This window comes from Miniopterus natalensis, chromosome 8 (assembly GCF_054644295.1).
Source record: "Miniopterus natalensis isolate mMinNat1 chromosome 8, mMinNat1.hap1, whole genome shotgun sequence".
Lineage (NCBI taxonomy): Eukaryota > Metazoa > Chordata > Mammalia > Chiroptera > Miniopteridae > Miniopterus > Miniopterus natalensis.
Window position 1 is genome coordinate 11,384,545 of NC_142088.1, and position 14,019 is coordinate 11,398,563.

Here is a 14,019-nt window from a genome sequence, read left to right on the forward strand (position 1 = left end):
GTCGGTGGACAAATTGTACAGTGTTATGCAAGTTCCTATCCTTATACCCCAAAGCAAATTATTTATTCATTTAACCACCAAGATATCCACCAGCAACGAGATACCCAGAGCTGCCTTGGCATCGGGAAATCAAGATCATCTGACTCAGCCCTGCTCTGCACCCATTTTAGTAGACAGGGGCAGGACACACACACACACCTCTTCCTTACATTGCTTTAGTCTTCTATGTCCCAAATCACCCTTAACAATTATGTGAATAACTGCTACTTAGAAAGTTCTCTCATAAACTGGTAGATCAGAAGAGACATGCATATCAAATCAGCTCACACTGAAGTGTGTGTAACCAATTGCAATGTTAACTCATGGGTATTTGTTAAACCAGAAAGATAAATATATGGTAGCATTGTAAACACCAGCTAAGGACTGGCGGGGAAGATTTTCTCAGGAGGCTGAGGGCAAGAATGATTCTCAGAGACTCTTTTCAGATAGCTAAGGTCCCCCCTTGGCCCTCCCACTTCATATCCAATACCATTCCCTTGTCCAGAGATGACCACTCTCCTTCCAAATCTGTTTCCACTAATTCACATGTATACTGTTATAAAATCTAGAAATCAGCTCATTGTGTTTTACCTAAATGCCCTGGAAATTTTACTCAACAATATATTTGGAGTTTTTCCTAAAACACACAAAGATTGACCTCACATTATTTTTACGACCACATGGTATTCTAATGTGCATTCAAATCAGCTAGGGATCTTGTTCTGCATTTCTAAAAAGTTCCCAGGTCAACAAATCACTCTTTGAGGAACAAAGATGTAGACAGAATATGGGTGAAGTTGTGTGCTAAAGCTAACTTGGACCAGCTTATAGGAACTGTCAAATTTCCAGAAATTTGTGATCCCATTGTTAAACACAGCAATCATTAAAAACAATTAAATTACATGATCTTACAATTAGTTAAATTATATTACAAACAGAAATAATAAATACTCAAAAATCATAATTTTCCTAATTACCTTACTGTAATTCTGAAACTTCATACATAATGGCATTTCAATAAATGGTTAGGGAATGCCATGAATTTAACATACCACCTAGTGTGTGTATTGTTGAACACTCCTCTGCAATATCTACTCCTTTGAAGTGAGAGTTGCAGGACCTTTCCAACCCTGCCCCCTCAGTATATAAATAAAGATTGCTCCATCCACCTGGCATCCCTGGAATGTTGACAACACCCCTGGTAGCAGTACCTAGGGGCCACCAAGAGTCCTGATCAGAATCTATGGTTAGGGAGGTGAACGGGTTTTTTAAATTGCTACTCACCACTCTTGACATAGGAATATTAGAAATGCCTCCAAGAATATAAGGGGCATGATTTTTTTCTGTCTGGAGGGGTGGAAAGAGTACATATATTAGAGTCGAATCCCAGATATCTCCAAACAGCTGTGTGATCTTGGGCAAGTCATTAACTTCTCTGTCCCTCAGGGGCCTGCCATGCAACATAACACTTACCTAGAAAAAGAAAGGCCCAGAAAAGATCTGAGAGTAGATTGTTCCCGGCCTCTGGAATTGAGTTCAAACTCCACCTCTTCCATTTACTGCCTTGGACAGGTTACTGGTCTCTGCATATCCTTGTTCATGCATAAAATGATGACTGAAAGTACAAAGTTGATAGGGCAGCTGCGAAGACTAACCGAGACGGCACGTTACGCTTTATCATAAAGCTAAAGCTCACGGCGAGCGCCCCGTGACCGTGAGCCCTGCTGCTTTTATCAGCACAGGCTGCCCGTGGCCAGGGAGCACCGTGTACAGTGCCGTCGGACCAGGTGAGCCGGCGGGGAGAGTTTTCTCTCTCTCGGGCTTTCCTGCCTCCGGGAAGGGGACGGGGACCGTCCTACCACCTCCGGGGCGGCAGAGGGCACCCGCCGTCGGGGCGGAGGCGCGCGGCGCGCGGCGGGGCGGGCCCGGGGCGGGAGTCGGGCTGGCGGGGCGCGGGGCCTGGCGACTGAGGTGTAGCCCGCGAGTGGGGCGATGCAGGTAGGCGGCCCCGCCCGCCCCGCGCGGGTTTCTGTCTCAGCCCCGGCCCCGCACGCTCGGGCCCAAGCTCGGCAGCGCGCTGGGCCGGGGGCCGCGCCCGTCCCAGGGCAAAACCGAAAGTCCCGCCCCTGGTGACCTGCCCTTCCTGGGGTCGGGCGACCCGCGGGAGACCGGGGGCGGGGGGAAGGGTGGAGGGGGGCTGGGGCATTCCCGGGAGGACTGGGCTTTGATTTCGGGAAGGAGTCGCGCACGTGGTGCGGGCGAACTCGCAGGGGCCGGCGCGGGAGCTCCGAGTTCTGCACCGCGACCGGGATTTCTCCGCGGGGCGGGCGCTTGGGGCGGGACTTAGGGGGCGGGGCTGAGGCTCGGGGGGCGCGGCGTCTGGACCGGCGGGGCGGGGACCGCTGCTGGGTTGTGTTACTTTGGCCCGAGGGCGAGCTTTCTGCCGGGAGCCTTTCGGCCCAGCCCGCGCGTCGCTTTGTGGGGCGAGGGGAGGAAGCAGAGGTCTGAGCCTTGGAGCGGTCACTTGGGTGGTTGGGGTGGAAGTGCCCGGAGCCTCTGAGCGCCCCACTCCCCTAGGTGGCCATGAACGGCAGAGCCAGCAAAGAGGCCGTGCAGGCTGCGGCCCGGGAGCTCCTCAAGTTCGTGAACCGGAGCCCCTCTCCTTTCCACGGTAAGTGCCCGGGATAGCAGAGGAGGGTGGGGACTGGCGCGCCCCCTACCGGCTTCCATCGCCGTGAGCAAGCTCTTTCCCTACAGTTGTGGCCGAGTGTCGCAGCCGCCTCCTCCAGGCTGGCTTCCATGAACTCAAGGAGACCGAGAGCTGGGATATCAAGCCCGAGAGCAAGGTACTAGGGGTGGGGTGGGGGCCGAAAGGCAGGTCCCTAGGCCGGGGCTCAAAATCCTGTGTGCCAGCTGGCTGGCTAATCCGATTCAACACCCCACCCCTACCCCCAGTACTTCCTGACCAGGAACTCCTCCACCATCATCGCTTTTGCTGTGGGAGGACAGTATGTTCCTGGCAATGGTTTCAGCCTCATCGGTGCCCACACAGACAGCCCCTGCCTTCGGGTAAGGAACTGGGGCTGTGCTGAGATGGGGGAAGGCATGGGAGGGGACAGGGGAGAGGGCAGAAGAGAGCCAGGAGGTAAATATTGGGGACACTGTTCCCTGGAGCAGGGCCTCGCCTGGCACACTTTGGGCCCCTCCCTGTCCCTACCATTCATTGTGTGTTACTTAGCTTGTGAACAGTCCGTCTCATCTCCAAATCTTCCTGTAGCCTTCTCTGACTTCTCATTCCCCATCGTCACACATAGGTGAAACGGCGATCTCGCCGCAGCCAGGTGGGCTTCCATCAGGTTGGCGTGGAGACCTATGGTGGTGGGATCTGGAGCACCTGGTTCGACCGTGACCTGACCTTGGCTGGACGCGTCATTGTCAAGGTAGTAACTGGGGTTGAACCTGGGGGGTTCTCAGCTTCAACTGCCTGAAGATTGGCTGTCACCTTCCTTCAGGGTACCTGTGCAGAGGCCCCCTGGGGAAGAGGGGGAGGGGCCGCCCAGGTCAGAGGACCACCTTGGTTAGTTTGTGTGAAGTGGGGGCTTTCACCAGCTGTGGTTGGAGGCACCCTGGGCTGACCTGGCCTGGTTGACCACAGTGCCCTACCTCAGACCGGCTGGAGCAGCGGCTGGTGCATGTGGACCGGCCCATTCTTCGCATCCCTCACCTAGCCATCCATCTGCAGCGAAATATCAATGAGAACTTTGGGCCCAACATGGAGATGCATTTGTGAGACTGGGCTGAGGGCTGTGGTGACTGGGAGGGATGGTGTATGGCACCAGGTGAAGGAAGGGGCCCCAGTGGGACCTGGGGAAGTACTACCTAATGGTAGCCACCATCAGGTTCTGTTCTTTCGACCCAGTTGATGTCCAAGGGCTCTCACTACTCTGCCTTTGGGGGGGAGGGGGGTGAACTGGGAATTGAAGGGCAAGGGCACCCCATCAGGAGATGCCTTAGCTCAGGGGTCCCCTGGCCTGCTGTGTTCTCTAGCCCTCCCCACAACCTCTCCTCACGTGTCTCTCCACAGAGTCCCCATTCTTGCCACAGCAGTCCAGGAGGAGCTGGAGAAGGGGACTCCTGAGCCAGTACCTCTCAATGCTGCAGTAAGACAGTCCCCTGCTCAGGGGGAGGGGCGAGCAGGCGGGGAAGGGATCAACCCCCTAAGAATGGGCAAGGAAGGGAAGAGCAGACCCTCCTCCCAGCATCCTTCTCCCCTGCAGGATGACCGGCACCACTCGGTCCTCATGTCCCTTCTCTGTGGCCATCTGGGGCTGAGCCCTGAGGACATCTTGGAGATGGAGCTCTGCCTTGCAGACACCCAGCCTGCGGTGAGGAGCAGCTGCAGGATCTCATGGCGGGGAACTCGGGGATCCCAGCCTGCCCCAGTGTGTCCCCTGAAGCACTTAACAACTCTGCCAGTCCCCCAGTTACTCTCATTTCTGTTCTTCCCAGTAGACACCACCCACCTCTGCCTCCAGGGCAGTGGTTCTCAAAAAGTGGCAGTTTCCCACTCTAGACCTGCCTCCTTGGACTCTCTGGTGTGGGCTTTGGGAATCAGTTTTTCCACGGATTCCCTTGGAGTTTCTACTACAGATGGCCCTGTCTACTGTGACCCACATGGCTCTGACCCTCTAAGGGCAATAGACCTCGATATGGCCACCCTTTTTCTGGAGTCTGCCCTCATGTCCTTCCCAGTTAGTGACTGTAGGAGATTGCTAAGGCTTTAGAATAGATGTTTGATCCTGTTTGAACGTGCACTATGTTTCTGTGTCTTGACTGGTCTTTGTTTATTTCCTTAGCTTTTCTTATGATCATTCAGATCCTCCCTTATCCTGTCCCATTGGAACTGGTCAGGAACTACAGACCTGCAACCTCCTGTCCCTCTGCTCCAGCCCAACCCCACTCTCCACTCAGCCCTGCACAGCAGTATCAGTCATAAGGCAGAGGTCAGGGAGAGGTTGCGCAAGGAACCAAAGAGGTAGTTCAGGCTCAGGCCCTTGAGAGCAGCGAAAAGCAGGTGAGTTGGGTTGAGGGTTTAAAGGTCAGGCTGACTGTCTTTCCTTCCCAGGTCCTGGGTGGTGCTTATGAGGAGTTCATCTTTTCCCCTCGACTGGACAACCTGCATAGCTGCTTCTGTGCCCTGCAGGTGAGCTGGGGCACCCCCAGGGGGCGCACAGCATCAGGAGAGGTGGAATGATGGGGTGGGGGGACTGTCTCAAGCCCCAGCACTTGTGAGACAGCTGTTGGCCACCCCCCCAGTCTGCTGGTGCTGGTGGACCATGGGGAGGGGCCTAAATGCTGCAGCCATTTGGCTCCATCCTTGCACTGGTCTGGAGGCTGAGGCTGCAGTGGGGAAGGCTGAGAGGCTGTTTAGGGCACCATGGTGTCTTGTCCTAACCCTGCTCCTGCTGCCTCTTTTTTAAGTTAATCTCTGCTTCCAGGGAAAGCCCTCGGCCCATCAGACAGTATTATCCACCTCCCTCTGCTCCTCCCCGCCCCCACACCCCAGGCTTAAGCCCACCCAGCCTGTTCTTTGTGCCTCCAGATCTCAGGGGTATGGTGTCTCTCTCTTGTAGCCACCTTGCTGTTCCTACCTTTTCTCCTTTTACCCTCGCCCCTCCCTGTGCCCTTCTCACACCTCTCCTTCCCTCCCCATCCTGTTCTTAGAGACAGACTTTGAGCTGTAATTGAGACCAGAGCTAGACCTGGGACTCGTACCCACTTCTGTCACCAGCCAGCCAGTCATGTCACCTTGATGAAATCACAGTCATCCCCTTGGACCTCAATCTTTTCACTGAGGCCAATTAGTTTGCATGATCTGTGTGGTTCTTTTGACTTTGTGGAGTTCTCAGCCCTTCCCCTCCACCTTCCACATCTGTCTGCCTTTGGCATGGGAAGGTGTGGGGTCCCCCATCACCCTCTCCCAGCAGTGCCCTCAGAGATGAAGGCCAACGAAAGCCCAGGCCTGCTTCACTCTGGCCATGACGACAGCAGGCGGGTGGGGATGGGTACCTCCGAGGTGTTGGTGGGCTGAGTTACAGAAGCAGGAGGGGTGAAGGTGATGCTTTTGATCCCTCCCCAAACCAGGCCTTGATCGAATCCTGCGCAGCCCCTGCCTCCCTGGCCGCAGATCCCCACGTGCGCATGATTGCCCTCTACGACAACGAAGAGGTACGCCAGGGATCTCCAGGGAGGGTCCCCTCTGGGGAGTCTTCAGTAGCCAGCCTGTGCCAGGCACCCACTGTGAGCCAGTAGAGGAAACGCTGCCCATGCTCCCTTAGCACTTGGTCCCTTGTGGCTCAGCATTTATCTTCCTCTAGTGTGACCACACCTCCCACACTTCTCTGTGTGCCACATGGACTGTGCTCTTTCACCCTCAAAGCCCCAGGACAGCACCTGGTAGGTCCTCATTATGCCTGCTGGTGCTGGAGTGCAGCCTTAGAGGCTGTAACTGAGCTTGAACAGCTGGGTAGTTCTCGCTCATGTAAACCGCGCAGGTCAGTTAGCAGTTCAGGACAGGTCTCTGCCATCCTGAGCACAGAGCTTCCACCTCAGGATCCAGAGTGGCTGTTCCAGCTCATGCCATCACGTCTATACTATTAGTAGGAAGCGAGAGAAAGGCCTGGGGTAGTGCATGCCCATCCTTTTAAGGGCATGACCCAAAGGTGACACTCTTCACTGCCTGCATTCCACAGGACTTGGCACGGCCATGTGTAGCTTTAAGGCAAGCTAGGAATGTCATCTCTGGGAAGTTGTGTGCTTGCTATAGCTTGGAGGTTCTGTCATAGAAGATGTCTTGGACGGTTAGAGTCTGTGTCACATGCATAAAAGAAGATTCACCTGCCCAGCCAGCATGGCTCAGCGGTTGAGCATCAACCTGTGATCTAGGAGATCACAGTTTGATTCCCGGTCAGGGCACATGCCTGGGCTGCAGGCCTGATCCCCAGTGCAGGGCATGCAGGAGGCAGCTGATCAATGACTCTCATCATTGATGTTTCTATCTCTCTTTCCCTCTCCCTTCCTCTCTCTGAAATCAATAAAAATATTTTTTTAAAAAAGAAGAAGACTCACCCTTGTGGTGAGGCACCTGTGCAGAGCCCTGGTTACAAGGGTCAGGAGAAGGAAGGGAGTGGTGCAGGAAGCCCACTAGAAAGTGCTGTTTCTGCCACAGAGATAATTGAGGGTTAGTTTGACCCCAGCCCATCATCAGGTTTTTGGTGACACGAGGTTGGGGAAATTGCTGATAATACCTTGCATCCCTCACCCACTGACTCAGTGGGGTCCTGGGCCAGTGTGGGCATTGGGCCCCTCTCCCGGCCTCCAACTCAGGTCCCTCTGCCCAGACCCCCAGAGCCAGGTCTCTGTTGTTGCCAGGTGGGGTCTGAGAGTGCCCAGGGGGCACAGTCACTGCTGACGGAGCTGGTGCTGCGGCGGATCTCGGCCTCACCCCAGCACCTGACAGCCTTCGAGGAAGCCATACCCAAGTCCTACATGATCAGCGCAGACATGGCCCATGCCGTGCACCCCAACTACGTGTGAGTGTACTGTGCCAGGCACACAGTCTTCACACAGCTGGAGACCCAGGCATAACCCTGGGCCCTGGCCTCTTCCCCTTTCCCCTTATTCAACTGGGAGGTTCACTGGGGACTTCCTTTTGACTGCTCCAAGGCTGAGCTTGGTCAAAGTCACGTAATGCCTAAGCCAAGTGTGTTGAATAAGCACTGTCTACAAACTTATATTCACCTATTGCTAGAGGCTGCCTAGAACACTGGGTTTGGCATTCCTCTGAGGTCCTGCGGGCTGGGGGGAAAGCCTGCTGCGGTAGTCCGTTACTGATGTCTGCTGTGGGAGGGTGGTGGGTGTTCACAGGCCCAGTTCCTGTTTGCCATCTCTTGCCTTTAAACTGTCTCTTACAGGGATAAGCATGAGGAGAACCACCGGCCCTTATTCCACAAGGTGAGGTGCTCCTGTTTCTTTTTAGGGGCTTGTTGGCTTGGTTGGTTCTGGGCCTCATCTCTGCCTCACCCTCTATTCCTGGTTTCTCTCTCCCCAGGGCCCTGTGATCAAGGTGAACAGCAAGCAGCGCTATGCCTCCAATGCGGTTTCAGAGGCCCTGATCCGCAGGGTGGCCAACAATGTTGGGGTGCCCCTACAGGTGAGGGCTGGCACTGCCCGGGAAGGGGTGATGGAGGGAGCAGGGGTGAGGCACAAGCAGCTGAGAAGGGAGCATGGTAGACAACCTTTAGTGGAGGGGGTTGCGGTAGAGTGAGAACAGGGGTTTTAGATATAAGCAGAGCTGGGATCAATGCTGATTCTGCCGTGGTACTAGCCCTGTAACCTTGGACTAGTCTCCTAATTTCTCTGAGTCTTAATTTCTACACCTGTAAAATGGGGCTGATAACGATGCCTATTCTGCTGGATTTCTCTGAGGATTAAAGGTACAGTGTGCTCATGGCACATGGTGAGTTAGTCCTGCCTTTTCCTGTCCAGTACCCCAGCTCCCCTGTGTCTCTCTTACACCCTGGGGGCTTCCATAAGGGAACTTCAGGGCTGGGGAGCTTGGAACTCTAACTATTCATTTTCATTCTTAACTTGGCAATGGCCCATCTAGTCATAGGTATAGGTTTAGACACAGGCATACTTCAGAAGTAGTGTGGGTTGGTTCTAGACCTTTGCAATAAAGTGAATATCGAAATAGAGCTATTCACATGAATTTTTTGGTTTCCCAGTGCATATAAAAGTTACGTTTGCACTGTATTGTAGTCCATTAAGTGTGCTATAGCCTTATGTCTAAAAGTAATGTATATACCTTAATTTAAAAATATTACTGGCCTGGCTGGGTTGCTCGGTTGGTTAGAGCATTGTCCCAATATACCAGGGTTGCTGGTTTGATCTCCGGTCAGGGCACATATAAGAATCAACCAAAGAATGTATAAATAAGTGGAACAACAAATTGATGTTTCTCTCCCTTCCTCCCTCCCCCTCCCTCCTTCCCTCCCTCCCTCCCTCTCTGTCTCTAAAAAAATCAATCAATCAATTAAAAAATACTTTATTGCTAAGAAATGCTAACCATCATCTGAGCCTTCAGCGAATTGTAATCTTTTTTTTTTTTGGGTGGGGGGTCTTGTTGATGGCTGCTGACTGATGAGGGTGGTGGTTGGTGAAGGTTGTGGTGACTAGCAATTTCTTAAAATAAGACAGCAGCGAAGTTTGTTGCATCAGCTGACTTTTCCTTTCACGAATGATTGCTTGGTAGCATGCAATGCTGTTTGATAGCATTTTACCCACAGTATAACTTCTTTCAAAACTGTAGTCAATCCTCTCAAACCCTGCAGCTGCTTTATCAACCAGATTTGTGGAACATTCTAAATCCTTTGTGGTCATTTCAATAGTCTTCCCAGCATCTTCACCAGGAGTAAATTTCATCTCAAGAAACCACTTTCTTTGCTTATCCTTAGAAGCAACTCGTCATCCACTGAAGCTTGATCGTGACACTGCAGCAATTCAGTCCCATCTTCAGGCTCCACTTCTCATTCTAGTTCTCTTGTTATTTCTACCACATCTGCAGTCACTTCCTCCACTAAAGTCTTGAGCCCCTTAAAGTCATCCATGAAGGTTGGAATCAACTCCTTTGAGACCCTTAATGTTGATATTATGACCACTTCCCCATGAATCATGAATGTTATTAGTGGCATCTAGAATGGTGAACCCTTTCCATTGGTTTTGCCAGATCTATCAGAGGAATCACTACTTACAGCAGCTGTAGCCTTACAAAATGTATTTCTTAAATAATAAGACTTGAAAGTCAAAATTACTTGATCCTTGGGCTCCAGAATGGGTGTTGTGTTAGCAGGTGTGAAGACAGAAATCTCTTTGTATATCTCCATTAGAGCTATTGGGTCACCAGGTGCATTGTCAATAAGCAGTAATTTGAAGGGTAGAGTGAGGTGGGGGAACTGTTGTCCACTGCCGCCACTCTCACCTGCTCCACGTCGCCCTTGTGGGCCCCACCTTGGCCACGATGATCTATGGCTTCTGGAACAGCCACCAGGAGGACTTCTCTCCAGGCCTTGGAACCTGACAACGACCAAGGCCCACATCATGTAGTCGGCAGCTGTTAGCTGATGAATTGCACATGCTATCTCCCAGAAATGATATTTGGAGACAATGTTTTAAGAATCCAGCATGGTTCTGGCTTTGGGATTGAGTTAAAGGCTACAGATGCTTTAAGATGTGTAAACAACTACCAAGGAATGCTTAAAGTAGCCTGTATGGAAGAGTGGCAGGAAAACAAGACAGAGGATGAACACTCCAAGGAGGTTATTAAACCGTACAGTTGAACCTATACAACAGATTATAAGGAAACAGGACTTGGAGAATCGCTCATGTTCAAGTTTGTACCTACAGCAGGCCATATAGAGACAGAGGAATGGAAAGCCAGAGAACAGATTGTTTTGAAGTTCTGTTTGAGAATGAACTTCATGATTGTGAGTTTCAATCCTAAGTGTGAGTTTCAAGCCTAAAATTAGAGTAATGTCTTCTAGCTTTTTCCTGCTATTGTGGTTTTTCTTGAGAATTGATGGAGTCCTTACCAGAATGATTGACACAAAACTACCATGAGACTAACAAGACCTACATGTTATGGGAATAAATGTCACGAGAGAGCAAAATTACTAATTTAATGCATGTTTCACCTTCCCTCTTCATGGAGCCTAATGAAATATCACAGTATTTACTGATCAAGGAGGCAGTTTGTGAGAAGCTAATATTTCCAGAAAGAACTTGTCACAGGCCTGCAGACTCACAAGAAAATGCACCTGTGGAATAGAATGTGATGTACCATATACTCACCATGGAATCTGGTGGAGATGAGGGTATTTTTATTATGGGAATAATTGCCTTGTCTATGTGCAGATTTTCTGTAGCCTCAAAGGAGGAAAAAAAAAAGATTGTTGCAGGTGGTTTCCACCCAACTGCTGTCTTCAAATTCATAATCCAGATTTATGTTTCCTGGAGTTACCAACGGCATATTTAACAGAATTAGAACCACAAAAGACCTTGACTGCCCACAGCAATCTTGAGAAAGAAGAGTAAAATTGGAGGAATCACTCTACCTGACCCTCCCAGTGTAACTCCTGTGTGTTTTGACATGACTTTCTAAAGTGTTCTTGCTTTCTGGCACTACAAGGCACTGCAGGCGTACGTTGTTCATTTCGCCAGACTTGGTAGCTTTTAATGGATAATGATATCGGAGACCAGGGTCTGGCACCATAAGTGTTCATTGTTATTGGGGGGAGGGCATGGCTAGAAATGTCAAAATACATAGTATATGTATTTTGAAAGTCATGATTTGATACTATAATTCTTCTTAAAAAATAAGAATAGTTATTACTTAACTTGATTTTATAATTCTGTTTTTTCCTTACACTAAAAATCTTGATATCTAACATGACTTTCTTATTTAATTTTTTACCAGAATATAAAGAAGATAGTTTAAAAATGCCAATAGCAATATTTTTAAAAACACTAAAAACTACAGAGTAGTTTTTCTTTGTGTAAATTTGGGCTGGGGTGTGTGGTGAGTGCATGTTAAGCAAGGGGGCATAAAGGATACTTTTTTTTTCCAACCCCCCTGCCTGCCATTTAATGTTGATTTTGTGATTTTTGCTGGTCATATCCAGCAGTGGACCATCTGCAGTTGTAAGGTCACTTCCTCCTTGGCCTTAATGAACGTGGACTACGTGTTGCTCATAACTGTCTCCTCTCCCCAGGATCTCATGGTCCGGAATGACTCCCCCTGCGGGACCACCATTGGACCTATCTTGGCGTCTCGGCTGGGGCTGCGTGTGCTGGATTTAGGCAGCCCGCAGCTGGCCATGCACTCCATCCGGGAGACAGCCTGCACCACAGGAGTGCTGCAGACCATCACCCTCTTTAAGGTGACTCCCACCCGCCCGTCATCATCAGGGCTGGGCTCCTTCCCCCTCTAGTGCCTGGGTTGGTTGCTGGGGCAACATCACCATCACTAAGTGGCTGGCCTAGGTGATGGGGCTGGTTGTGCTGGTGCTACCATGTAGAAAAAGAGTCCCCATTCTTCTCAAGGCTCAGGCGCCCTAATCAGCACCCAGAGGATAATGAGGGGTCAGAAGGCATCAGGGATGGGAAGACTGGGGCAGTTGCCAGGCTTCTCTTGCTGGGGCCTATGTTGGCGGGAGGTGAGTGGTGGGGCACGCTAATCTGGTCTCCACTGATTCCAAATCCCATGTTTCCTCCCATTTTAGGGCTTTTTTGAGCTGTACCCTTCTCTGAGCCGTAACCTCTTAGTGGATTGAGGCCTGTTGGAAAGACTTCTCTTGCACTTAAGAGGGGAAGTTCTCAGCTGAGCTGAAGATGGATTATTAAAGTAGATTTTCCACTTAAACTCATTCTGTTGTGCTTATTTGGCAATCGGAGGGATGGAGGTTTGGCCTGGCTTAAACCTCTGAAACCAGAACAGAGGGGAGGTTGGGGTGGAGGTAGAGGAGACCACAGCTCCTGGGAGCTGATGGAGGCCTGATTTCCAATCTCTTCCTTAAGCTCATGCCTGAAGTGGGCAAAAGAAAGATGGGCGGTCCACAATGGAAAGGTCATTTCTCCCATCCTCAGTCCTCCTGGGAAGTGGCCCCAATGCTCTTCCCTACTCCCATTCCCAGAATAGTCCTAAAGTCCAGCTTAGCCCTCTGAGGTGTCAGTGCTCAGCATTAGCCCCCACACACACACTTAAAAAAGGGAAAAAGACTGAAAGTTTTCCCCCTGAAATCAGAAACAAGGCAAGGATGTCTGTTCTTGCCACTTTTAGTTAACTTTATACTAGAGCTTCTATCCAGGGCAATTTGGCAAGAAAAAGGTACAAATAAAATGATAAAATATAACAAATTACTTTTGCAAATCATGTAAAAAATATTTGATCATGTGAACACATTGCTAGGGCTCCTACCAGAGCCTTGGAAGAGGTATGTGAAGATGAGGACCCTTGAACCTAAAGATTTGTTAGCTTCGCAGTACATCCCACTCTGAACTGTAATGTAATGTTATCACAATGGAAGCCTATATGGCAATGGAAATGAATAGGATATGGCTACATTCAACAAGATGGGCCTGCAAAATATAATATTGAACAAAAGAAGGCAAACACAAAATCATATTATATTGAGTGAATAGAATAATGTCTCCCCAAAATTCATGTCTACCTGGAACTTTAGAATGTGTCCTCATTTGGAAATAGTATCTTACAGATGTAATTAAGTATCTTGACATGAAATTATGCTGGATTTAGGGTGGGCCCTAAATCCAATGATTAGCACCTTTGTAAGAGAAAGGGAAAGGAAATTTAGACACATAGGCATGGAAGAAAGCCCTGTGAAGATGGAGGCAGTAATTGAAGTGATGCTGTCACAAGCCAAGGAATGCCAGGAGCCCCAGAAGCTGGAAGAGGCAAAGGAGGACCCTCCATAGAGCCTTTGGAAGGAGCATGGCCCTGCCAACACCTTGATTTCAAACTTCTGGCTTCCAGAACTGAGAGAATAAATTTCTGTTGTTTTAAACCACCAAATTTGTAGTAATTTGTTGTGGCAACCCTAGGAAGCTAACACACTGTATAATTACATTTCTAACCACTGCTTTTTACAAATGTGTACCTACTTCTGTTGTACAACAATAACGATAAATAAAGATGTTATACCCACAAAGTCAGGAGAGTGATTAACTTTGGGAGGAAGAAGAAAGGGAGGGTTGTAATCTGGAAGGTACAAGGGGGTGTTCTGGGGTACTGCAGTGTTCTGTAGCCTGCAGAGTATCACATGATTGTTCACACTAATAATCTCTTGAGCTGCACCTTTGTATTTTACCCACTTGTTTACCTGTATTACTTTTCACAATCATAAG

General features: G+C 50.0%; 1 protein-coding gene and 1 pseudogene across 1 annotated transcript; both read left to right on the forward strand.

The window, feature by feature from the left end:
* Positions 1-1,987: 1,987 nt before the first annotated feature.
* Positions 1,988-12,517, forward strand: DNPEP (aspartyl aminopeptidase). The gene is made up of 15 exons (XM_087819579.1): positions 1,988-2,037; positions 2,617-2,710; positions 2,797-2,885; positions 2,995-3,108; positions 3,354-3,479; positions 3,695-3,825; positions 4,124-4,199; positions 4,317-4,424; positions 5,165-5,242; positions 6,184-6,267; positions 7,471-7,631; positions 8,013-8,052; positions 8,150-8,251; positions 11,868-12,035; positions 12,378-12,517. The coding sequence occupies exons 1-15, from the start codon at positions 2,032-2,034 to the stop codon at positions 12,426-12,428; spliced, it is 1,428 nt and encodes a 475-aa protein (XP_087675705.1). The 5' UTR covers positions 1,988-2,031; the 3' UTR covers positions 12,429-12,517.
* On the forward strand, positions 8,364-11,871 carry LOC107524784 (TIP41-like protein pseudogene; annotated as a pseudogene).
* Positions 12,518-14,019: the final 1,502 nt, after the last annotated feature.